Source organism: Salvelinus fontinalis, chromosome 37 (assembly GCF_029448725.1).
Source record: "Salvelinus fontinalis isolate EN_2023a chromosome 37, ASM2944872v1, whole genome shotgun sequence".
NCBI classification, from domain to species: domain Eukaryota; kingdom Metazoa; phylum Chordata; class Actinopteri; order Salmoniformes; family Salmonidae; genus Salvelinus; species Salvelinus fontinalis.
This window is the reverse complement of record NC_074701.1, coordinates 6,170,354-6,195,972: the sequence shown is the minus strand read 5'-3', so window position 1 is coordinate 6,195,972 and position 25,619 is coordinate 6,170,354. Positions and strand designations below refer to the sequence as shown.

General features: G+C 42.3%; 2 protein-coding genes across 3 annotated transcripts; one reads left to right on the top strand and one right to left on the bottom strand.

Annotated features, from left to right (window-relative positions):
* Window positions 1–3,132: 3,132 nt before the first annotated feature.
* Window positions 3,133–7,998, top strand: LOC129836058 (golgin subfamily A member 6-like protein 24). The gene is made up of 6 exons (XM_055901809.1): window positions 3,133–3,382; window positions 3,548–3,655; window positions 3,881–4,111; window positions 4,794–7,417; window positions 7,580–7,676; window positions 7,822–7,998. Exons 1-4 carry the CDS (start codon window positions 3,344–3,346, stop codon window positions 6,789–6,791), a joined length of 2,376 nt encoding a protein of 791 aa, XP_055757784.1. The 5' UTR covers window positions 3,133–3,343; the 3' UTR covers window positions 6,792–7,417; window positions 7,580–7,676; window positions 7,822–7,998.
* An 8,774-nt stretch (window positions 7,999–16,772) lies between these two features.
* Window positions 16,773–23,385, bottom strand: LOC129836012 (astacin-like metalloprotease toxin 5). 2 transcript variants are annotated; one of them, XM_055901728.1, is made up of 11 exons: window positions 23,200–23,383; window positions 23,012–23,077; window positions 22,795–22,851; window positions 22,580–22,648; window positions 22,398–22,447; window positions 19,231–19,312; window positions 19,007–19,121; window positions 18,661–18,833; window positions 17,557–17,638; window positions 17,143–17,264; window positions 16,773–17,031 (listed from the first exon to the last, which is right to left on the bottom strand). In XM_055901728.1, exons 1-11 carry the CDS (start codon window positions 23,234–23,236, stop codon window positions 17,027–17,029), a joined length of 858 nt encoding a protein of 285 aa, XP_055757703.1. In that variant the 5' UTR covers window positions 23,237–23,383; the 3' UTR covers window positions 16,773–17,026. The 2 variants fall into 2 exon arrangements, with proteins under 2 accessions (XP_055757703.1, XP_055757704.1); XM_055901729.1 differs by lacking the exons at window positions 16,773–17,031; window positions 17,557–17,638 and having other exon boundaries at window positions 23,200–23,385.
* Between the last annotated feature and the right edge of the window lie 2,234 nt (window positions 23,386–25,619).

Genomic DNA, 25,619 nt, shown 5'->3' with positions numbered 1-25,619 from the left:
GGAAACGTGAAAAAATCCATACAAATATATATTTAATGACCCTACTAACTAACCCTACACTCATTAAAACCCATCACCTTATTCCACTACTTTAACCCTGTCTTATCCTACCCCAGGCCAACGACCCGAGAGGGTGAGACACTACTACTCAACACACCCTGTAACTCTTCTGAAATTGAATCCCGTACCCCCAAGTTCTTCTCTGCAGCTGCCACCACAACATCTATTTTCTATGACTTACGTGTCATCTCTGCGGTACAGCTGATAACAATTGCTATGAATGCTAAGCCAACCTCACTGAAACATATATCACCCATTGGCCTATCCCTCTGTTCTGGCAAAGATCCACTATTCACAGGGATCCTCTCAGAATCCCTCACCCTTCATCCACCCTCCACTTCCTCTGCATACAACATCTTCTCCACTACAATGACCCTGGCCACCTAAACCTGACTCTCTCGCACCAGACACCTCCACTCAGGGTTACCTTCACCGACTCAACAGCACCCACCATCTTTTCCACCCAACTTCCACAACACCTTCTACCCCTTTCATTTCACCTCCAGAACTCAAACTGGTGTCCGGCCCAATCTGTTTGAACTTGATACCAATCTTCCTCGTCATACCCTCTCCCTTGTCATTGCTATCTTCAACAGATACAAACCCATACTCTGCCTCCCTCAGTCTATTCAACCTCCTCTCTTTCCCTCCAATCCTCCTCCCTTAACCAATTACCCGACTCCTGAAAATATTCAACTTTTCCAAGTCAAAATCTTTTTTTAGCCTCCTTGAGGGACATGCTAAGCCCTGTACTCCCTCCACTTCAAACTCCTGTGTCACCAGAACAGATGCAGGTGTGACCACTTGTTTTTAGGTCATCAACCTCAACAACAGATTGTGCAGTATAGACAGTGTTAATGTGCATACATGGCATATAGTGAACAGTACTGTGCATAATGTGGCAGATGCAGGAATGCCCTCATGCAGGAACACCCCGAAATGTGGGCTGCAGTTGTACATTATTGACAGAAAGACACATCAACCTCAGACAAAGCATCTGAGACAGCAAAACAGCGCTCCTCTGTCTTAGTATGTGTAGGCCATGTATCTGATGCCGTCTGGTCAAAAAGAGTATGGCATGTCATACAGCCACAGTTGTAGAGCGGTCAGACTTTCTGGATGGTTAGTTTTATTTATTTTTTTATTTTTTTTATTTAACCTTTATTTAACCAGGTAGGCAAATTGAGAACACGTTCTCATTTACAATTGCGACCTGGCCAAGATAAAGCAAAGCAGTTCGACACATACAACAACACATAGTTACACATGGAGTAAAAACAAACATATAGTCAATAATACAGTGAAAAAAATAAAATAAAAATAAGTCTATATACAATGTGAGCAAGTGAGGTGAGATAAGGGAGGTGAAGGCAAACAGATATATGTATAAATAAATAAAAATATAAAAAGGCCATGGAGGCGAAGTGAGTACAACACAGCAAGTAAAATAAAAACTAAAAAAAACACTGGAATGGTTGGTTTGCATTGGAAGAAAGTGCAAAGTAGAGACAGAAATAATGGGGTGCAAAGGAGCAAAATAAATTAATAAATAAATACAGTAGGTAAAGAGGTAGTTGTTTGGGCTAAATTGTAGATGGGTTATGTACAGGTGCAGTAATCTATGAGCTGCTCTGACAGCTGGTGCTTAAAGCTAGTGAGGGAGATAGGTGTTTCCAGTTTCAGAGATTTTTGTAGTTCGTTCCAGTCATTGGCAGCAGAGAACTGGAAGGAGAGGCGTCCAAAGGAAGAATTGGTTTTGGGGGTGACTAGAGAGATATACCTGCTGGAGCGCGTGCTACGGGTAGGTGCTGCTATGGTGACCAGCGAGCTGAGATAAGGGGGGACTTTACCTAGCAGGGTCTTGTAGATGACCTGGAACCAGTGGGTTTGGCGACGTTCAGTTCAGTCCTATGTGTTCTCTGGCCCATCTCTGATATCTTGTTGTGGATCTTGGCTATGATGGTGGACTCCCCAATGACAGAAAATAAATATCTGCTGTGGGAAACCGTGTAGACAGTGTTAGTGTTCATGTATAGTGCAGTATAGACAGTGGTCATGTGCATCCATAGTATAGAGTAGTGAACAGTACTGTCCATAATGTAGCATAGAGCCCATGTCGTAAGTCCAGGGTGTTCCCAGAGTGGTATACCAAGAAGCAAGCTAGATCTACTCAGGGTCTATTAAATCTAGCCAGCTTCAGTTAGCTTCACATTCCAGCTCAGGCTTCATCCGTACTACGATGGTGGATTTTGCTCGTCCACCTTCCTAAAAGGCTGTCACATGCTTCCCAGTCGAAACAGTTTAAGCTTATACATTTTGTGAAGTTTTTGTTCATTTTGGTGTTCGGTAGGTTTTTTTCAGCTGTTCGCGTGCACCAATTTTTTTGTTGAGGCAAGTCAGAGTTTGGTAGTCGAAGTCTACACCCCTTCATCAGTGATTGGTTCACAGTAGGGGTAGGAACTATGGACGGGATTCTTCAATGAAGTGTTTGCTATCATTCACTTGAGAAGTACTGCACTAAACTGATGTGTAATTGTGCGACTAAGACCTCCTCTGCAAAAACATAAAAAATGATGTACAGTTTTTATTATGAATACATTTCTTTCTTGTTGTCCCATAAATTTCACTTAGCAAAAATGATTTAATGTCAACGCAAAATTGATTGTGAGGACGAACAAAGGTACTCTTTACATAGTCCTATGTGCATCCCAAATCAACCCTATAAAGTACATTATCGGCCATGGTCAAAAGTAGTACACTATGTAGGGAATAGGGTCCCATCAGAGGACAACCACTCATGATGCATCATGGACAGTAGCTGTGAAGTGATACACATTGCTACAGTGTGGTTTTTACTATGTTTATGAGCTGACTAGTACAAAATATACTGTATTTCAAACATAGAAATGGATAAATTGGTTAACAGGCCTATGTGGCTCTGGTGTTTGCTGTCTGTCAGGGTGGGTGTGGTCTCCCATGGCACCACATTACATCACAATTGTGATGTCATTAATGATTGTATTCTGATATGATGACAGCCTAAATGGTTTGACATAGCGTTACTGTCACATTACAGCAACACTTACAAGTTCAATTCAGGGTCAAAATCATTTCTATATTTTGGATGGTTATTTTTGAAGTGATTGGTGGTAAGTAGTTGTGACCACTTGTGATTTAGTGTGAAAAGGCCTACTTTGTGACACAATTTAATTTAGATGATTTAAATAATAATATTTTGAAGCCATATTGTATCTTTTTCAGGATAACTGTAATTGAAGGAACTATGGGAAAGTTCTCCTTCCCAAGGCTCATCATAAGAATGGTTAGAATCTCTTTTCTCTCACCACCCTCATAGTCAAAACTCCAGTGATTTAAAATCATCACTTTGACATATAGGCCTATGAGCTTTTCTAGGATTGAAAATAACAAACTTGTATCACGATAACCTCATTACTGACTGCATGTTTGTCATCATTTTCATTTCTAGCCATGGGCAAAGCGGACTGCACAGGACGATTTCTGCACAGAAACTACTGAACTCCACAGGCCCAGAACACACCAGCCTCACAACTCCTCACAACTCCCCAGCCTTAATGTAAGGCCCATCTGCAGGCTAAATCTACGACCCACTAAAGTGGTCCAGACTAATCATGTATGGCCAATCAGTGTAAACTTTGTACTAACTACGGCTTGATCTAGTGTCAACATTATACCTTATTGATATTGTATATCAATGAAATACAATGGAAGGCACATAATAATCCAATGAGTAAAATAAAATATACCATGTTCTATTCTCAAAATCCCTACTGCCCTAAAGGTGTGTAGGCAGGGCAAGGAGAACACCGATTCAACCCAGAAGAAGAGGAAAAAGAAGAGACTAAATGAGAAGGGAACCCAGGTTGAACTAGGCATGCGGGAGGATATCCATGACCTTGACCTCGCCCATTGGAGATTGGCTAGACAGACATGGAGAACTGAGCGAGGAAACATGAGGGAGATTAAGGCGCTGTATGGAGAAATATTTAGGCTGCACCAACTCTTGGAGGAGGTAACAAGAGAAGTTTTCTTTAATCAGACTTTCATATAAGTATATATACTGTAGTTGCTTTAGATGTTCCCAATCCTGATACACAGAAATGAGATCTAAATAGATAGAATAGTGAAATAAGAAGGCAAGAAAAAAACGGAACACTGGAAGTATTCAGAGGAAGGTCTGCATTCTGCACTGGTAGTATTCTCAGGAAGGTCTGCATTCTGCACTGGTAGTATTCTTAAGAAGGTCTGCATTCTGCACTGGTAGTATTCTTAAGAAGGTCTACATTCTGCACTGGTAGTATTCTCAGGAAGGTCTGCATTCTGCACTGGCTAGTATTATTAAGAAGGTCTGCATTCTGCAATGGTAGTATTCTTAAGAAGGTCTACATTCTGCACTGGTAGTATTCTGAGGAAGGCCTGCGTTCTGCACTGGTAGTATTCTTAAGAAGGTCTGCATTCTGCAATGGTAGTATTCTCAGGAAGGTCTGCATTCTTAGAATAAAGTTGAAAAAGAATGGAAGAATTTCTGAATTGGAATGATTCCAAAAGTTCATTTTCCTAATAGGCTAATATACAGTAATAAAACATGTTTTCTCTATGATATTTATTACCCATACACATGTAAATGTTTTTAGATAGTAATATCAATGACCATCAAGCTATTAAGTAATACAAATGTGTCTGTCATCATACAGATTGGGGTGGATAAAGGGGTGATCAAGCAGCGCTCCACCTCCTCCATTCTTTGTCCCGTCTCCCCGACACTGCCAGCTTTCCCCTGGTACAACCTCCATAGGTACCTCGCCAACAGCCAATCGGAGCCTGACCAGCATGCTGCCGGCACCCAGAAGGACCCATCTAAGAAACACTCAATCTTTCCCCCTCTGGACACACAGAGCTGCACCTCCCCTGATAAATGGCCTCATTCTCAGTCCAAGAAGTCACACCCACACGCTTCACACCGATTTGCTGTCCCATCCCACCCCCTGGCTTCCGGCCCTCCTGCCCGGATGAGACAGACCCATCCGCATGTCCACCCCAGATTCTCATTGACTGGCCAGGAAAAGGTCAAGGAAGAGGTCTATAGGCCAGAAATAACATCGTCTGAGGAATTGTCTGAGGAAGTTCAACGGAGAGGCGCAGAAATTGCGAATATGTATAAAGCACAGCTGAAAGAGAGGATGGCCCAAAAGAGAAAGGAAGAGATTCTGAATAAAGGGGTAAACAACGATGACAAGAACGATGACACTGAGGCCTCCTGCTCCTCTGCAGTAAAACACTCCAATACCCTTGCCAGAGCCCCCGAGCGCCCGGCCAGCCCAGACGCCACGCCAGTGGCCGCCCGAGAGGACACTCAGGGGGAAACCCAGCAGGACCTGGCAGACGTTGTGAATGTGCTCAAGAGGCAATCATCTGATCTATACCTGCCTGACGACGTTTGTGAGGAGTCACTCACATGGATGTCTATTTACGAGGAGCTGTGCCCGCTCGCTCACAGGGTGAACACAGAAGCTGACTACATCAAGGCGCTCCGCATCATCACTGAGAAGGCTGTGACTCCCTCGTGCTCGTCTGAGGATGATGTGTCTCAGAGTGTGAGTGAGGTCACAAGTCAGGAGGGGAGTAGTGAAAGTGAGGAGAGCATGAGTGGACAACAGCAGAGATGTCTACACAGGGAACCTTATGGTGAGAGGGACAGGAAGGAGATTGATAGTGGTAAAATGGAAGGGAGATATGCAACCGCCAATGCATTGTCTATGATGGCAAGCCGAGGGAAAGAAGAACTTAATGCCATGAGCTACGCAGACAGGATCAAATATTTCAAGGACGAGGCTAAGAGAAATGAAGAGATGATGAAGATTGAAAGGAGGAAGGAAAATGCCAGGGACGAAGAGCTCAAAAAGTGGGAAAAGAGACAGAAGAAATTGAAGAAATTGAATGAGGAGGAAAGGAAAAGGACAGAAAATATGGAAAAAAACAAGTTAGAGGAGCAGAGGAAAAGGGAGAAGGCAGAGATGAAACTAAAGATCGAACATGAGAAAAAGAGACAAGAGCAAGAGAAAAAAAGAGAGGAAAAAGAAAGAAAGAAGCAGGAGATGCAACAGAAGGCCCGTGCAAAAGAAGAGAAAAAGAGGGCAGAGGAAGAGAAAAAGATGGAGAAAAAGAGGGCAGAGATGTTGAAAAAGATTGAGAAACAGAGGATGGTGGAGGAGAGGAACAGGGAAAAGGAGAGAATGAAGGTGTTGGAGATGCAGCAAAAGGCACGAGAGAAAGAAGAGAAGAGGAGGAAAGAGGAACAGAAAAGGAGATTGAAGATACAGCAGGAACAAGAGAAGGAGGAACAGAAAAGGCAGACAAGGATACGGGACGAGGATAAGAAGAGAGCAGAGCTTCAAAGAATAAAAGATCACGAGGCAAGGTTCAAGATGGAGATGGAGAAACTGTATGAGAGAGAAGAGAGGAATGCACAGATTGAAAGAGAAAAGAGACGTGCGCTGTGTCAGAAAAAAGGGCAGACACAGAAAGCAAAACAGGTGGTGGCATACGAGGTCACAGCGTCTACATCTGACGCCTCTGTGCGGAGGGAAGAGAGGGAGCAGCGTCCAGAGACCGCTCACGCACAGTCTGCGAAGAGGAGAACAAGGAAGAAGCAGAAGAAAGCGGCGGACGAGGCATTGACAACTTTTGAGTAGATGACAAAAGAAAATACTAACAAAGAAAATGAGAAAATAAGCAAAAGGAGGAAAATATTATAAGGAAGCCAGGCATGAGGGTGAAGAGGAGGAAACATGAGAGGAGGAAGGGAGACCAGTGGTTTATCAGGAGGTCAGTAGAAGATACAGAATTCAAGTTCTGATGGACAGAATCAGGAAGGACCATGGGATAAAAGGTAAATGAGATTAGCAGTAAAGAGCTGAGTGGATCAAAAGAAAGTAATGGAAAACACAAGGGGGGAGGCAAGATAAACAGAGACCCAGAAAAAAGAGGTGAAAACATTTTATAAGAGTAAAAGAGAGGAGATTGAACTAGAATTCCGATGGACATATGGCCAAAATAACTATCTAAATAACTAAGGATGAGCAGAAAAGGAGAAGACCAAGAGCACAGGAAAAAGAGCCAACAGACATGTCAAAAATAACTGAAGTCTGCCTCTTCTACTTCTCTTTAAAAGTTGCTTTGGTTTCCTTTTGTCCTCTTTCCAAGCCTGTTCCAAGTCTGAGATAGATGAAAAGAGCAGCCAAAGAAACAGATCTGTTGAAGCATCAATTGGAAAGGATGGGAGGGTTGGAGGAGGAGCACAGCTGGATGACTACATTAGGTAAGTGTTTACTATCAACGCCTGTTCTCTGTAGACAACTGTATTAGTGTTGATAGACGTGCATTTATGCAATGTCTTTCAACTCAAACACTACAATTCCTGATCTCATGTGATTATTCACCTCATGTGATTGGGCTTTCGGATGGTTTTTTCCTGAAACAGATTGTGGCATATGAGGTCACTTTATCTGTTGAAGCATCAATAGGAAAGGATGAAAGGGAGGGAGGCAGGAAGAGGAAAACACAGAAGAGCAGATGAGGTAAGTGCTTGGGCTTGTGATGAGAGGATAGGGGCTCCAGAACTGGGGTTCATGATTGAAAATTCTCAGACAAATGTATTACTGTGAATCTCATTCGTTCAATGACTGTTTGATTCATTCCTGACGGGATATAATTGTTTTACAGGAGCACTCTATGTTCTGCTTCCATGTGGATTGACAGCATTGCTTTCATGAGCTCCTGGAGGACACCATGGAGGAAGAGGGAGAGGGTCTATGATAGGCAGTTTGACATGGCCCTAAATGGGCTTTTGGATGTTAATTCTTCCTGCTTTATATCATGCAACTTTACAATAAAAATGAATTGCAAGCATCAGCCTTTTCTGTTTGATTGTGATCAGTGCAGTAGTAGTATGATTGGTGCAAACTTGGTAACATTGGTGTGAATATTCTGACCTAGGCAGAGTTCCTCTGTCCAGTGTCAGTGTTCTTTTGCCAAGTGTCTGTGTTCTTTTGACCATCTTAATCTTTTTATTGGCCATTCAGATATGGCTTTTTTTTTTGCAACTCTGCCTGGAATGCCAGCATCCCGGAGTCACCTCTTCACTGTTGACGTCGAGACTGGTGTTTTGCAGGTACTATTTAATGAAGCTGCCAGTTGAGGCATCTATTTCTAAAACTAGACACTCTAATGTAATCTTGCTCAGTTGTGCACCGGGGCCTCCCACTCTTTCTATTCTGGTTATTGCCAGTTTGCACTGTTCTGTGGAGTAGTACACAGCGTTGTACGAGATCTTCAGTTTCTTAGCAATTTCTCGCACGGAATAGCCGTAATTTCTTATAACAAGAATAGGCTGATGAGTTTCTGAATAAAGTTCTTTGTTTCTGGCCATTTTGAGCCTGTAATCGAACCCACAAATGCTGAAGCTCCAGATACCCAACTAGTCTAAAGGCCAGTTTTATTGCTTTTTTAAATCAGAACAGTTTTCAGCTGTGCTAACGTAATTGCAAAAGAGTTTTCTAATGATCAATTTGCCTTTTAAAATGATACATTTGGATTAGCTAACAACGTGCCATTGGAAAGCAGGAGTTATGGTTGCTGATAATGGGCCTCTGTACAACTATGTACAGTTGAAGTCGGAAGTTTATATACACTTAGGTTGGAGTCAATTAAACTTGTTTTTCAACCACTCCACAAATCTCTTGTTAACAAACTATAGTTTTGGCACGTCGGTTAGGACATCTACTGTGTGCATGACACAAGTAATTTTTCCAACAATTGTTTACAATGATTTCACTTATAATTCACTGTATCACAATTCCAGTGGTTCAGAAGTTTACATACACTAAGTTGACTGTGCCTTTAAACAGCTTGTAAAATTCCAAAAAATAATGTCATGGCTTTAGAAGCTTCTGATAGGCTAATTGACATACTTTAAGTCAATTGGAGGTGTACCTGTGGATATATTTCAAGGCCTACCTTCAAACTCAGTGCTTCTTGGCTTGACATCATGGGAAAATCAAAATAAATCAGCCAAGACCTCAGAAAAGAAATTGTAGGCCTCCACAAGTCTGGTTCATCCTTGGGAGCAATTTCCAAATGCCTGAAGGTACCACGTTCATCTGTACAAGCAATAGTATGCAAGTACAAACACCATGGGACCACACAGCCTTCATACCAAGGCCTACTTACAGCCAGCAGCATACCACCCTGCACACCACTGCTGGCTTGCTTCTGAAGCTCAGCAGGGTTGGTCCTGGTCAGTCCCTGGATGGGAGACCAGATGCTGCTGGAAGTGGTGTTGGAGGGCCAGTAGGAGGCACTCCTTCCTCTGGTACTCCTTCCTTGGATAAACATAAAATACTGCTCAAGAAGGAGAAGTGTTCTGTCTCCTAGAGATAAGTGTACGTTGGTGTGCAAATCAATCACAGAACAGCAGCAAAGGACAATGGGAAAATGCTGGAGGAAACATTTACAAAGTATCTGTATCCACAGTAAAACGAGTCCTATATCAACATAACCTGAAAGGCCGCTCAGCAAGGAAGAAGCCACTGCTCCAAAACCGCCATAAAAAAGCCAGACTGCAATTGCACATGGGGTCAAAGACTGTACTTTTTAAAGAATTGTCTTCTGCTCTGATGAAATAAAAATTAAACTGTTTGGAGGAAAAAGGGGGAGGCTTGCAAGCCAAAGAACACCATCCCAACCGTGCAGCACGGGGGTTGCAGCATCATGTTGTGGGGGTGCTTTGCTGCAGGAGAGACTTGTGAACTTCACAAATTAGATGGCTGCATGAGTAAGGAAAAGTATGTGGATATATTGAAGAAACATCAAGACATCAGTCAGGATGTTAAAACTTGGTCGCAAATGGGTCTTCCAAATGGACAATGACCCCAAGCATACTTCCAAAGTTGTTGCAAAATGGCTTAATGACAAAGTCAAGGTATTGGACTGGCCATCACAAAGCCCTGACTTCAATCCTATAGAAAATCTGTGGGCAGAACTGAGAAAGCATGTGCGAGCAAGTAGGCCTACAAACCTGACTCAGTTACAACAGTTCTGTCAGGAGGAATGGAACAAAATTCACCCAACTTATTGTGAGAAACTTGTGGAAGGCTACCCGAAATGTTTGACCCAAGTTAAACAATTCCAAGGCAATGCTACCAAATACTAATTGAGTGTATATAAACTTCTGACCCACTGGGAACGTGAAAGAAATATAACTGAAATAAATCTTGATTATTCTGACAGTTTAAGAATTTTTATTTATTTCACCTTTATTTAACCAGGTAGGCAAATTGAGAACACGTTCTCATTTACAATTGCGACCTGGCCAAGATAAAGCAAAGCAGTTCGACACATACAACAACACATAGTTACACATGGAGTAAAACAAACATACAGTCAATAATACAGTGAAAAATAAGTCTATATACAATATGAGCAAGTGAGGTGAGATAAGGGAGGTGAAGGCAAACAAAATATATACATAAATAAATACAAATATAAAAAGGCCATGGTGGCGAAGTAAATACAATATAGCAAGTTAAAAAATAAAAAAAAAGTAGAGATAGTAGAGATAGAAAAAAGTAGAGATAGAAATAATGGGGTGCAAAGGAGCAAAATAAATAAATAAATAAATACAGTTGGTAAAGAGGTAGTTGTTTGGGCTAAATTATAGATGGGCTATGTACAGGTGCAGTAATCTATGAGCTGCTCTGACAGCTGGTGCTTAAAGCTAGTGAGGGAGATAAGTGTTTCCAGTTTCAGAGATTTTTGTAGTTCGTTCCAGTCATTGGCAGCAGAGAACTGGAAGGAGAGGCGGCCAAAGGAAGAATTGGTTTTGGGGGTGACCAGAGAGATATACCTGCTGGAGCGCGTGCTACAGGTAGGTGCTGCTATGGTGACCAGCGAGCTGAGATAAGGGGGGACTTTACCTAGCAGGGTCTTGTAGATGACCTGGAGCCAGTGGGTTTGACGACGAGTATGAAGCGAGGGCCAGCCAACGAGAGTGTACAGGTCGCAGTGGTGGGTAGTATATGGGGCTTTGGTGACAAAACGGATGGCACTGTGATAGACTGCATCCAATTTATTGAGTAGGGTTTTGGAGGCTATTTTGTAAATGACATCACCGAAGTCGAGGATTGGTAGGATGGTCAGTTTTACAAGGGTATGTTTGGCAGCATGAGTGAAGGATGCTTTGTTGCGGAATAGGAAGCCAATTCTAGATTTAACTTTGGATTGGAGATGTTTCATGTGAGTCTGGAAGGAGAGTTTACAGTCTAACCAGACACCTTGGTATTTGTAGTTGTCCACATATTCTAAGTCAGAGCCGTCCAGAGTAGTGATGTTGGACAGGCGGGCAGGTGCAGGCAGCGATCGGTTGAAGAGCATGCATTTAGTTTTACTTGTATTTAAGAGCAAATGGAGGCCACGGAAGGAGAGTTGTATGGCATTGAAGCTCGCCTGGAGGGTTGTTAACACAGTGTCAAAAGAAGGGCCAGAAGTATACAGAATAGTGTCGTCTGCGTAGAGATGGATCAGAGAATCACCAGCAGCAAGAGCGATATCATTGATGTATACAGAGAAGAGAGTCGGTCCAAGAATTGAACCCTGTGGCACCCCCATAGAGACTGCCAGAGGCCCGGACAACAGACCCTCCGATTTGACACACTGAACTCGATCAGAGAAGTAGTTGGTGAACCAGGCGAGGCAATCATTAGAGAAACCAAGGCTGTCGAGTCTGCCGATGAGGATGTGGTGATTGACAGAGTCAAAAGCCTTGGCCAGGTCAATGAATACGGCTGCACAGTATTGTTTCCTATCGATGGCGGTTAAGATATCGTTTATGACCTTGAGCGTGGCTGAGGTGCACCCATGACCAGCTCTGAAACCAGACTGCATAGTGGAGAAGGTATGGTGGGATTCGAAATGGTCGGTAATCTGTTTGTTGACTTGGCTTTCGAAGACCTTAGAAAGGCAGGGTAGGATAGATATAGGTCTGTAGCTGTTAGGGTCAAGAGTGTCCCCCCCTTTGAAGAGGGGGATAACCGCAGCTGCTTTCCAATCTTTGGGAATCTCAGACGACACGAAAGAGAGGTTGAAAAGGCTAGTAATAGGGGTGGCAACAATTTCAGCAGATAGTTTTAGAAAGAAAGGGTCCAGATTATCTAGCCCGGCTGATTTGTAAGGGTCCAGATTTTGCAGCTCTTTCAGAACATCAGCTGACTGTATTTGGGAGAAAGAGAAATGGGGAAGGCTTGGGCGAGTAGCAGAGGGGAGGGCAGTGCTGTTGACCGGGGTAGGGGTAGCCAGGTGGAAAGCATGGCCAGCCGTAGAAAAATGCTTATTGAAATTCTCAATTATAGTGGATTTGTCGGTGGTGACAGTGTTTCCTATCTTCAGTGCAGTTGGAAGCTGGGAGGAGGTGTTCTTATTCTCCATGGACTTTACAGTGTCCCAGAACTTTTTTGAATTTGTGTTGCAGGAAGCAAATTTCTGCTTGAAAAAGCTAGCCTTGGCTTTTCTAACTGCCTGTGTATATTGGTTTCTAGCTTCCCTGAAAAGTTGCATATCACGGGGGCTGTTCGATGCTAATGCAGAACGCCATAGGATGTTTTTCTGTTGGTTAAGGGCAGTCAGGTCAGGAGAGAACCAAGGGCTATATCTGTTCCTGGTTCTAAATTTCTTGAATGGGGCATGCTTATTCAAGATGCTGAGGAAGGCATTTAAAAAAAATATCCAGGCATCCTCTACTGACGGGATGAGATCAATATCCTTCCAGGATACCTCGGCCAGGTCGATCAGAAAGGCCTGCTCGCTGAAGTGTTTCAGGGAGCGTTTGACAGTGATGAGTGGAGGTCGTTTGACCGCTGACCCATTACGGATGCAGGCAATGAGGCAGTGATCGCTGAGATCTTGGTTGAAAACAGCAGAGGTGTATTTGGAGGGCAAGTTGGTTAGGATGATATCTATGAGGGTGCCCGTGTTTACGGAATTGGGGTGGTACCTGGGAGGTTCATTGATAATTTGTGTGAGATTGAGGGCATCAAGCTTAGATTGTAGGATGGCTGGGGTGTTAAGCATGTTCCAATTTAGGTCGCCTAGCAGCACGAGCTCTGAAGATAGATGAGGGGCAATCAGTTCACATATGGTGTCCAGAGCACAGCTGGGGGCAGAGGGTGGTCTATAGCAGGCGGCAACGGTGAGAGACTTGTTTTTAGAGAGGTGGATTTTTAAAAGTAGAAGTTCAAATTGTTTGGGAACAGACCTGGATAGTAAAACAGAACTCTGCAGGCAATCTTTGCAGTAGATTGCAACACCGCCCCCTTTGGCCGTTCTATCTTGTCTGAAAATCTTGTAGTTGGGGATGAAAATGTCAGAATTTTTGGTGGTCTTTCTAAGCCAGGATTCAGACACGGCTAAAACATCAGAGTGAGCTAAAGCAGTGAACAAAACAAACTTAGGGAGGAGGCTTCTAATGTTAACATGCATGAAACCAAGGCTATTACGGTTACAGAAGTCATCAAAAGAGAGCGCCTGGGGAATAGGAGTGGAGCTAGGTACTGCAGGGCCTGGATTCACCTCTACATCACCAGAGGAACAGAGGAGGAGTAGGATAAGGGTACGGCTAAAAGCTATGAGAATTGGTTGTCTAGAACGTCTAGAACAGAGAGTAAAAGGACGTTTCTGGGGGCGATAAAATAGCTTCAAGGAATAATGTACAGACAAAGGTATGGTAGGATGTGAATACAGTGGAGGTAAACCTAGGTATTGAGTGATGATGAGAGAGATATTGTCTCTAGAAACATCATTGAAACCTGGTGATGTCATCGCATATGTGGGTGGTGGAACTGAAAGGTTGGATATGGTATAGTGAGCAGGGCTAGAGGCCCTACAGTGAAATAAGCCAATAAACACTAACCAGAACAGCAATGGACAAGGCATATTTACATTAAGGAGAGGCATGCTTAATCGAGTGATCAATAAGGGTCCAGTGAGTAGAGGTTGGTTGGGGTCACGGTGATCCAGACAGCTGGCCGGGTAGATGGCTATCGGTAGCAAGATAGCATAGGATGGAGGTCTATTTTTAGACACCTTGTGCGTTTCCGTCGGTAGATTAGTGGGGATCCGTGTCTTGTAGAGGGGATCAATCCAATTGGCAAAATAGATATAGTGACCCAAGAAAAAAAAAAAAATGTCCGATATACTTATTAAGATAGCAGCCGATAAGACAGCTAACGATTAGCGGGCCCCAGATGAGCGTTCAGGTAACGTCGCGACGGAGGTGCCAGTTGGATAACTCCCTCGGGCAGATAACGTCGGCAGTCAATCGTGAAGGCCCGGTGGGGCTCCGTATCTGCAGCAAAAAAAACCCCGGGTCCGGATAGGTAACTGTAGCCCAGGAATGGCTGATGGAACTCCTCAGCTGGCTAGCTCCGGAATAATTTAAGTTTGCTCCGGGATCGACGTAAGCCAATAGTCACACGGTTTGCAGCTAGCTAGCTGCGAAATCAAGGTGCAAATGTCCAGAGCCTGCGGCTGAAATCCGGGGAAACTGAGAGAAAAAAAAGGCCCGGTATGCTCCGGTCCGAGTCGCGTTGCACAAAAGTGCCGGTAGATTATCGAGCTAAAGGAATAGCTGATGACCACAAAACGTGGGCAGCTGAAACACCAACGCTAGCCAGCAAGCCGGCTAACTTCTGGGCAGCTTCAGATTAGCTTTCGGCTAGCTTTCGGCTAACTTCTAGTTAGCTTTCTGGCTAACTTCTGATTAGCCCCTGGTTAGCTTCCACTGTGGATTTTCAGATTTGAGGTAAATAATACTTTTTTTTGTTGTAATTGGTGAGGCGGGTTGCAGGAAAGCTTTTGTAGTTGAGTTCTTGGATAATAAAAAAATATAAAAGATATGCGAAGAAGGTGTAAATATATATATACAGGACAAGACAGTACGAGGACAAAAATGACGTCTGAACTGCTAAGCCATCTTGGAACAACATGTGAACTATAGTGGTGATGTTACACCCCTGAAAAAGGGGAGAAAGAATCACGAGTGTGATACGGAATGTTTACTCATTAAAACTTTTAGTGCTATCATTTTACATAAGTAACACATTTTACAGAATAACAGATCTACAGGAAATAGATAGTTTTGTAGGGTACAAGGCTTATTCAAGTCACAACAGTATACACTGTACATCACTGAAACAAATACTATTTTCAATATAACTGTCAAGCACAAAGCTTTAACTCAGTAAACCATAACTCAATTTATCAACAGGCAATAAAGTGTTTGAAAAACCATTACACAAATAACACCGCAAAATATCTTATTAACAACGCACATGTTCATTCACAATCGACATGAAATGGCAGCTACGTAGCAGTACCTAGCAGTACGAAGCTATTCTTCGCTGCAACCGAGCAGGGCTCATATTTCTCTCTGCAAACTTAACTAACTTCCTCAATATGTTACTAAGACAAACCTTAAACACTCTTGACATGTTAGCGAGTTATTACATTTAAATTACTCTTTTTTATCATCAATAACGTACCTGAAAAAGAGGAAGAATCACGAGAGTGATAGGTTAATGTTTACTCATTGAGAACTTTTAGTGCAATGAGAAAAAGACCGCGAATTCTCCGTGAACTTGAGTGGAGACCAGAGCAATCGATCTCAGGCTCATAGATTAAGAGCATTTAGTAGATCACAGATTAACACTTTTACCCACGACAACATAAAGTAATCAACATAACGTTTACACATTCCTCTCACAATTCGTACCCTTTGTATGCTTGACGGATTTTAACACAATTATATAAATGTTATCAATCTATCAACTAATACTGAATGCATGATCTTCTTAACCTTAGATGTTTTAAGATACTCACATATGAATTTACTAATACTTTTTAATGTATAACAGGCTATTAGTATTTCCTTTAACCTGTCACACTGATCCTAACTAACCTAAAACAAGGAATTTTTACTAGGATTAAATGTCAGGAATTGTTTAAAACAGAGTTTAAATGTATTTGGCTAAGGCGTATGTAAACTTCCGACTTCAACTGTAGATATTCCACTAAAAACCTACCCTTTCCAACTACAATAGTTATTTACAACATTGTCTACACTATTTCTGATCACTTAATTTTAATAGACAAAAAAGGCTGTCAAAAACAAGGATATTTCTAAGTGACCGCAAACTTTTGAACGGTAGTGTGTGTATACATCTTTATGTATATTTGTTAAGTATTCCTTGCTAAAAGGTGGGCCACGTTCATGGTACCGGTGATCCTGAATTGAGCTCAAGAGTTTACCAAAGTTCTCGTCAACTCAAACCTGTTTCGTAGTACACCCTTCCAGAGGGCGACATTCTGATTTTGGTGAGTCTATGATCCCTGCTGTCTAAGTCCTGTGTTACAGAGTCATCGTTTTTAAATAATTTGTTGCCTAACTAGTCAGCCAAGTTTTATACCTTAATCACCATTAATTTAAGTCGTCTCTCCTGCTGTGCTAGATCGACTTCATCTCTGATCCCACCTTGGGATGTATGATGAGCATAGCTGAGAAGGTCCATTATAGAATGAAATAGAACACTGCAAGAAACATCACACTGACTGGATTCTTTTCAGTCTAGGTCATTTTATTTATTTCCAAGACAAGTGCAGTGGAATAGGCCTAATTCAAGGCAGCATGAGCACACAGGACAAATTAAACTACTGCCTGCTGCTGAACACACGTATAATACATCAGAAAGCTTTAAGGGACTAGTTCAACTTATTCATTGTTGAGAAGTTAAAATGTCAGTGCCATTTGTGTTGGAATCTTCAGTCGACAGCAGCGGTGTTGAAATCTTCGATGGTGTAATAAATGCTAAACTGTGCATTGTTATTCTGTGAAACACAGGACATGAACATGGTTAGAATACAGCACGAGAATGACTGCATTTAAAAAGGCAGCCCAACTCTGATATTTTTCCTGTCTCTGTGTGTGCATGTCTTTACCACATTGATAGAGTTTGTTAAGGCGTGTTATGTCCAGGGGGCTCAGGTGATTTCTCTGTCCAATCTGGACTCCACTCTTCTTGGAGCCAATAGTGGGGTTCCGGTTTGATGAGAAGTAGTATCTGCCAGGAGAAACCCAACAATGGGGGATTAGAGGACTTGCTACTTTAACACAAGGACTGCGTCACAATGCCACCCTATTCCCAATATAGTGCACATAGTTTGACCAGAGCCCCCAGGTAAAAGAGTGACCTAAATAGGGAACCATTTGGTACGCACCGGGAAATGTTACTGGAGCTGGATACTGTACACAGGCCCAGTAAAACTAATATTTACTCATTGCCAGCAGTTTAAAAACAAGGTGAGTAAAATTAGGACTTTAGTGGGAATAAGGAGGAGAGGAGTGTGACTGACGTTCCGTAGTGCATTATGGAGTCGTAGTCATAGGGAAGGTCCTGAGTGTCTCCTTTCTTCACCTTAAAGTTATCTTCTTTTCCTGGAGTTAAAGAGTTACAAGAGGCAGATGTGACTGGTGGACACTGCTGGGTGTGAATGTGATATAAGGGAATGAAAATAGAAATGTAGACAAGTTGATGGAAACCATTAAGTTGAACCTCTAGCAGGAGGAAACTCTACAGGATTCAAGGCATGAATATTTCATCTTACCTAATTAAACCCATTGCGGGTGGTAATGTAACAAAACTGCCCTCAAAAACGAGCTTACATGTTATCCCAGGATACCCATTACGGGTGGCAACTGTAAAAGGTATATTTTACACCAGGATACCCATTACAGGTGGTAACTGTAGATGAAAATGTAGAGTTATTCGCGTCAGGTAAATTTAGTGAACAAGGTTGCTGCAGTCACGCCAGGGGAAATTCGCAGGAGTTAACAAATTCAGTTAAATTCTACATAATTGGAACTGAGTGTATAAAATCCATAGTTCTGCATAGTATTGGTCTCAAACTGAAGAACACTGATGGTTACTGGTGTAAGATTCTCTCTGGTGTTTACACAACTGGTGCTGTGAGATTAGGATAGCAGGATTCAAGGCTGCTATGATATTAGGCTATCAGGACCTGCTTAGACAAAGACATTTCAACAGTAGAGAAAAGGGTTGCAATGGATGGGGAAATGAATGGCTGCAGTATTTCCGTTTTAATAAGTACATGATAAATGGAACGTTAAGGCATAAATGTATGAAAGACTATACTTCTTTTAAACTAATGTTGTTCTGTCCTTGTGCTGTACTGTCTATTAAATGTTATATAGCGTTTCATGTTGTGTGGACCCCAGGAAGAGTAGCTGCTGCTTAGGCAGTACCTAATAAAATACTAAATGTCAATAGTTATTCTATACGGTCTTCACTCCAGACCACAAAAAGCTGAATCTGGTATGTTAGTGTTGGGCTGGTACAAAAGCCTGCACACTGCAGCTCTTCCATGGGACAAATTGACCAGCCCTGCCCCTGATCCACATGCAATGCCCGTGAGGTGGTTTAGTATGTTGTGAGTTACCTGGGACCACATTGTCCCACTGTATGGTGACGTATTGGTCACGGTCTGGCCGTGTGTGCTCGTGGTGCAGGCCCAGTGCATGCATCAGCTCATGACACAGGTTCCCCACGCTACAGGCTCTACCGAAGTACAGAGACTGGGCCCCGCCCTGAAAACCTACATACGACGCACAGCTAGAGTTAAGTGAAGAAAGATAAAGGTGAGAGAAGCGGGAGGAGAAAGAGGGGATATGACAGGAAGAGAGAAAAATAAAGGATTGAACACAGGAAAAGGAAGGAGAGGTTGTGAGTTAACTGTAAACTGCTGGGAAGGAGAGAATGTGTTCATGTGCCCACTTTGGACTCACCCTGTCCCAGAGATGAACTCAATGTAGTTCATCTCATTGGTGTATTCGTGGAAGAGGATACACGTCTGGTCTGAAATCATCTTGAACGCTGCTAGTATAGTTTCCTTTCTGTCCACTGTGTGGATCAGAGACAATCTACCATTAGACGGTGCATATCATTCTCACTATATTAGAAAACATCTAGTGTTACAGTGTTCATCTCTCCTACTGTATTCGACACTCACCCAGATAATCGTTGATCTTGTAGGGGATAGAAGTGACGCCTTCATTCTCAGGCCAAAGTGACTTCACAGCTAATCGGTCTTCCTGTAGGACAAAACACCTAGTCTTAAATCCAGCTGTCGCTAGAGAGTATAGGCCTCAGATTAATTAAATTGTTATTTCTGCATTTTCCCTATGAATGTTTTTAAATTCTAAAATGGTAAAACTATTTCAGTATTAACTTAAATGACTAAAACCAGACTAAGTATGTAGAAGAAGAAAAAAGATTGGAGCAATATACAGTGTACTTTCCATGACAGACTGACCAGGTGAATGCTATGATCCTTATTGAGGTCACCTGTTCAATCAGTGTATATGAAGAGACCGGTTAAAGGAGGATTGTTAAGCCTTGCGACATGGATCATGTATATATGCCATTCAGAGGGTGAATGGGCAGGACAAAATATTTAAGGCCCTTTGATCAGGGTATGGTAGGTACCAGGCTCACCAGTTTGAGTGTGTCAAGAACTGCAACGTTGCTGGCTATTTCACACTCAGTTTCCCGTGTGTGAAGAATGGTCCACCACCCAAAGGACATCCAGCCAATGGCAATCCAGTGGTCGAAAATGGGTGACACGAATTGTGCAGAGCAACAGACGGGCTACAGTTATAGTCAATTGACAGTCCAGTAAAACATTTGTGACCTAAGACCCAAAAAATGCTCAACTCGTAGAACCTTGACACAAATGGGGAATGGCAGCCGACAACCTTACAGAGTTCCACTTCTTTCAGCAAAAAAAATTGTTGCAGTGGACTAATGAAACACTGGACACAGGAGAATTGGAAAAACGTCTGGTCTGATGAATCCCGTTTTTTTTGCAATTTCACGCTGATGGGAGGACTAGGGTATGAAGAAAACCACATGCATCCATCATGATATTTGTCATCATTGCAGGCTGGTGAGTGGTAGTGGTGGTGTGATGCTGTGGGGTGCCTTCATGGCACACGTTGGGCCCCATGATAACATTTGAATGTCTGAACATAATTGAAAATCAGGTGCATCTCTTCATGGCAGCAGTGTATCCATCTGTGAATTGATTTTTTCAGCAGGATAATGCCCCATGCCACAAGGCTAGGATTGTCCAGGAATGGTTCCGCGAAGATTACAGTGAATTCAGCTTAGTGCAGTGGCCTGCCCAGTCACCAGATCTCAATCCAATGAAGCATCTGTGGGATGAGATGGAACGAGCTATTTCGGATTAGATATCCACTACCAGCCAACTGGGCACAATGGTGGCAAGCATTGAGGAAATCATGGGGCCAGCATTCCTGTGGAATGCTTGACACCTTGTAGAGTCCATGCCCTGAAATTGAGGCTTCTCTGAGGGCAAAGGGGAGTGCAACTCAATATTAGGTGTTCCTAATGTTTTGTAAACTATATATATTTTAAGATCCTTTAGAAGAAAAATAAATAAAATCACCAAAAATAAACTAAAACCGTGCCATTGGCAACACCCACTACGATTTAAATTGAGATTGTCGTCACACAATAAATCTATTATTTGCATGACTCACTGTGCAATAGTGTTTAACATGAATTTTGAATGACTACCTCATCTCTGTAACCCACACATACAATTATCTGTAAGGTCTCGAACAAGCAGTGAATTTCAAACAGATTTAACTACAGCAACCTATTGGTTTTCAAATAACTTGCATAAGGCACCTATTGGTAGATGGGTAAAAAAGCAGACATTGAATATCCCTTCGAGCGTGGTGAAGTTAATAATTACACTTTGGATGGTGTTTCAATACACCCAGTCCATACAAAGATACAGGTGTCTTTCCGAAGTCAGTTGCCAGAAAAGAAGGAAACCGCTCAGGGATTTCACCATGCTCTGTCCATGCTCTGAAATTGAGGCTTCTGAGGGCAAAGGGGGGTGCAACTCAATATTATGTGTTCCTAATGTTTTGTAAACTATATATATTTTAAGATCCTTTAGAAGAAAAATAAATAAACTCACCAAAAATAAACTAAAACCGTGCCATTGGCAACGCCCACTACGATTTAAATTGAGATTGTCGTCCACTTCATATTTTCAAGCATAGTGGTGGATGCATCATGTTATGGGTATGCTTGTAATCGTTGTGGACTGGGGAGTTTCAGGATAAAAAAAGAAACGGAATGAGCTAAGCACAAGCAAAATCCTAGAGGAAATCCTGGTTTAGTCTGCTTTCTACCAGACACTGGGAGCATAATTCACCTTTCTGCAGGACAATAACCTAAAACACAAGGGCAAATCTGCACTGGAGTTGCTTACCATGAAGACAGAATTTTCCCGAGTGGCCGAGTTACAGTATTGACAAATCTACGGCAAGACCTGAACATGGTTGTTTAGTAGTGATCAACAACCAATTTGACAACTTGAATAATTTTGAGAAGTTACACATTCCAGATGTGGAAAGCTCTTAGACTTACCCAGAGAGACTCACAGCTGTAATCGCTGCCAAAGGTGCTTCTACAAAGTATTCACTCTGGGATGCGAATAGTTGAGATATTTCTGCATTTCATTTTCAATAAACTAGCAAACATTTCTAAAACATTTTCACTGTCATTATGGGGTATTTTGTGTAGATGGGTTTGAATTTGTATTTTATCCATTTTGAATTCAGACTGTCACAAAATGTGAAATAAGTCAAGGGGTATGATGCTTTCGGAAGGCACTGTACCAGCTTCTGGTATACACAGACTGAAACTAATGACTGCAAAATCGTTTAAGGTTTCTTTACAAGACAGAATGTTGAATGAAATGACATTGAAACTTACTCTACTGGTGGTCCGTGGTGTTGATCCTTCAGATGGTTAAAAATATCCACAGGAAAGTACTGTTAACACAACTTTTTAGAGTAGCGGTACTGAAGTTGAAATTTCTATCACCTGGCACTTCAGTTAGTATGCATGCATTGTATATTTTCCTGTGGATATATTGGCTCAAATTTCAACCATCTGAAGGACCAACACCATGGACAACCGGTAGAGCAAGTTCAATTGTAATTCTGTTCAACAATCTGGCTTGAATGATTTTGCAGTCATTAGCTTCAGACTGTGTATACCAGAATGTGGTATCAATCTGATTCATCAGCCTAAAAGATGCAGTAACAGGACAGAAAGCAAGGATATTAGACTCACCGAAACCAGAATGTCTCCCTCCATGATAGCAAGGTCAAACTGTAAGTCCTCTGTAACAGAGAGAGAGGGTCTGAAACCACACTGACATGTACTAGTTACAAGTCACTACCTCCAGTGCCATTAAAGTCCAGACCTCATGGTAGAGGTCCAGGATTGTGCGCTTCATCTAATGAATGCGTTACCTTCTCTAGTTTCAGGCGTTTTAACCCAATCATTTTGTCTGTGGCGTGTCCCCATTGAGGCAGTAGAACCTAAAAGGAATTGTGAACAAACTAATTTTGTAATATCATTATGTTTATTGATAGACAAGCCATAAACTTGAAGACAACAGATTGAATTGTTTCTTTGGGCCCCATCATCCCAAGTGACTGACTTGAAAATCACAGTATAGGCCTACCTGTGGCAGAGAAAGTCACATTTGTAGAATTGTTGATGGGGTTTTTAGAATTGTCCACTGAAACACAGAAATAAAATATTACAAAGTGGAACAGTACAATAACAGTTTTGCAGTACAGCTGGCCTACATTAAATAAAAACATGGAAAACAGATAACAGGCCTAGCTTTCAGCCTATCACCTAACAAAATGACTGGTCCCAAATGCAGGCCTGCCTACCTGTGGCAGGGATAGTAGCATTTGAAGTAGTAGCATTTGTGAAATTGGTGATCGGTACACTGCCCACTGAAATACACAAAGGTAACATAATACACGTTACATAACATGAAGAACCGATTTGCCTGTCCTATATCAAATGGAAAACACTCAAAAGCAGGATGTCACAAAAACAAAATGGCTGGTCCTACCTTGGACAACCCAGATGAGAATCAGAAACCAACCCATGTTGCAGCAACAATTGTCCCCCAAGATTTGGAAAAAAAACAATCAAAGAAACAGCACAAACAAATTTGTGCAATAGCTCTCCTTCCAGTCAAATAGTGGGCAGGGCAGCAATCACAAAAGAAGAGGTGCATTCTCCTTCTTCTTCTTCTCCTTCTTCTTCGGTGAGGTTTAAAGATGGTTGGCATCCAATATGTTGAATTATCGCCCTCTACTGAACTATTGTATGAATCCATTACACTGTTATACAAATTGGTATAAGGGGAAACGTGAAAAAATCCATACAAATATATATTTAATGACCCTACACTCATTAAAACCCATCACCTTATTCCACTACTTTAACCCTGTCTTATCCTACCCCAGGCCAACGACCCGAGAGGGCGAGACACTACTACTCAACACACCCTGTAACTCTTCTGAAATTGAATCTCGTACCCCCAAGTTCTTCTCTGCAGCTGCTACCACAACATCTATTTTCTATGACTTACGTGTCATCTCTGCGGTACAGCTGATAACAATTGCTATGAATGCTAAGCCAACCTCACTGAAACATATATCACTCATTGGCCTATCCCTCTGTTCTGGCAAAGATCTACTATTCACAGGGATCCTCTCAGAATCCCTCACCCTTCATCAACCCTCCACTTCCTCTGCATACAACATCTTCTCCACTACAATGACCCTGGCCACCTAAACCTGACTCTCTCGCACCAGACACCTCCACTCAGGGTTACCTTCACCGACTCAACAGCACCCACCATCTTTTCCACCCAACTTCCACAACACCTTCTACCCCTTCCATTTCACCTCCAGAACTCAAACTGGTGTCCGGCCCAATCTGTTTGAACTTGATACCAATCTTCCTCGTCATACCCTCTCCCTTGCCATTGCTATCTTCAACAGATACAAACCCATACTCTGCCTCCCTCAGTCTATTCAACCTCCTCTCTCTTTCCCTCCAATCCTCCTCCCTTAACCAATTACCCGACTCCTGAAAATATTCAACTTTTCCAAGTCAAAATCTTTTTTTAGCCTCCTTGAGGGACATGCTAAGCCCTGTACTCCCTCCACTTCAAACTCCTGTGTCACCAGAACAGATGCAGGTGTGACCACTTGTTTTTAGGTCATCAACCTCAACAACAGATTGTGCAGTATAGACAGTGTTAATGTGCATACATAGCATATAGTGAACAGCACTGTGCATAATGTGGCAGATGCAGGACTGCCCTCCTGCAGGAACACCCCGAAATGTATTTATTTATTTATTTTACCGTTATTTTACCAGGTAAGTTGACTGAGAACACGTTCTCATTTGCAGCAACGACCTGGGGAATAGTTACAGGGGAGAGGAGGGGGATGAATGAGCCAATTGTAAACTGGGGATTATTAGGTGACCATGTGTGAAATGTGGTGAAATGTGGGCTGCAGTTGTACATTATTGACAGAAAGACACATCAACCTCAGACAAAGCATCTGAGACAGCAAAACAGCGCTCCTCTGTCTTAGTATGTGTAGGCCATGTATCTGATGCCGTCTGGTCAAAAAGAGTATGGCATGTCATACAGCCACAGTTGTAGAGCGGTCAGACTTTCTGGATGGTTAGTTCAGTCCTATGTGTTCTCTGGCCCATCTCTGATATCTTGTTGTGGATCTTGGCTATGATGGTGGGCTCCCCAATGACAGAAAATAAATATCTGCTGTGGGAAACCGTGTAGACAGTGTTAGTGTTCATGTATAGTGCAGTATAGACAGTGGTCATGTGCATCCATAGTATAGAGTAGTGAACAGTACTGTCCATAATGTAGCATAGAGCCCATGTCGTAAGTCCAGGGTGTTCCCAGAGTGGTATACCAAGAAGCAAGCTAGATCTACTCAGGGTCTATTAAATCTAGCCAGCTTCAGTTAGCTTCACATTCCAGCTCAGGCTTCATCCGTACTACGATGGTGGATTTTGCTCGTCCACCTTCCTAAAAGGCTGTCACATGCTTCCCAGTCAAAACAGTTTAAGCTTATACATTTTGTGAAGTTTTTGTTCATTTTGGTGTTCGGTAGGTTTTTTTCAGCTGTTCGCGTGCACCAATTTTTTTGTTGAGGCAAGTCAGAGTTTGGTAGTCGAAGTCTACACCCCTTCATCAGTGATTGGTTCACAGTAGGGGTGGGAACTATGGACGGGATTCTTCAATGAAGTGTTTGCTATCATTCACTTGAGAAGTACTGCACTAAACTGATGTGTAATTGTGTAACTAAGACCTCCTCTGCAAAAACATAAAAAATGATGTACAGTTTTTATTATGAATACATTTCTTTCTTGTTGTCCCATAAATTTCACTTAGCAAAAATTATTTAATGTCAACGCAAAATTGATTGTGAGGACGAACAAAGG

Coding starts and splice junctions, on each gene's coding strand:
- LOC129836012 (XM_055901728.1), bottom strand. CDS start 23,236: ATGGGTTGGTTTCTGATTCTCATCTGGGTTGTCCAAG. Junction 22,448..22,579: donor AACGCCTGAAACTAGAGAAG/GTAACGCATTCA, acceptor TCTCTGTTACAG/AGGACTTACAGTTTGACCTT. Junction 17,265..17,556: donor TCCATAATGCACTACGGAAC/GTCAGTCACACT, acceptor TTCTCCTGGCAG/ATACTACTTCTCATCAAACC.
- LOC129836058 (XM_055901809.1), top strand. CDS start 3,344: ATGGGAAAGTTCTCCTTCCCAAGGCTCATCATAAGAATG. Junction 3,383..3,547: donor CAAGGCTCATCATAAGAATG/GTTAGAATCTCT, acceptor TTTCATTTCTAG/CCATGGGCAAAGCGGACTGC. Junction 4,112..4,793: donor TGCACCAACTCTTGGAGGAG/GTAACAAGAGAA, acceptor GTCATCATACAG/ATTGGGGTGGATAAAGGGGT.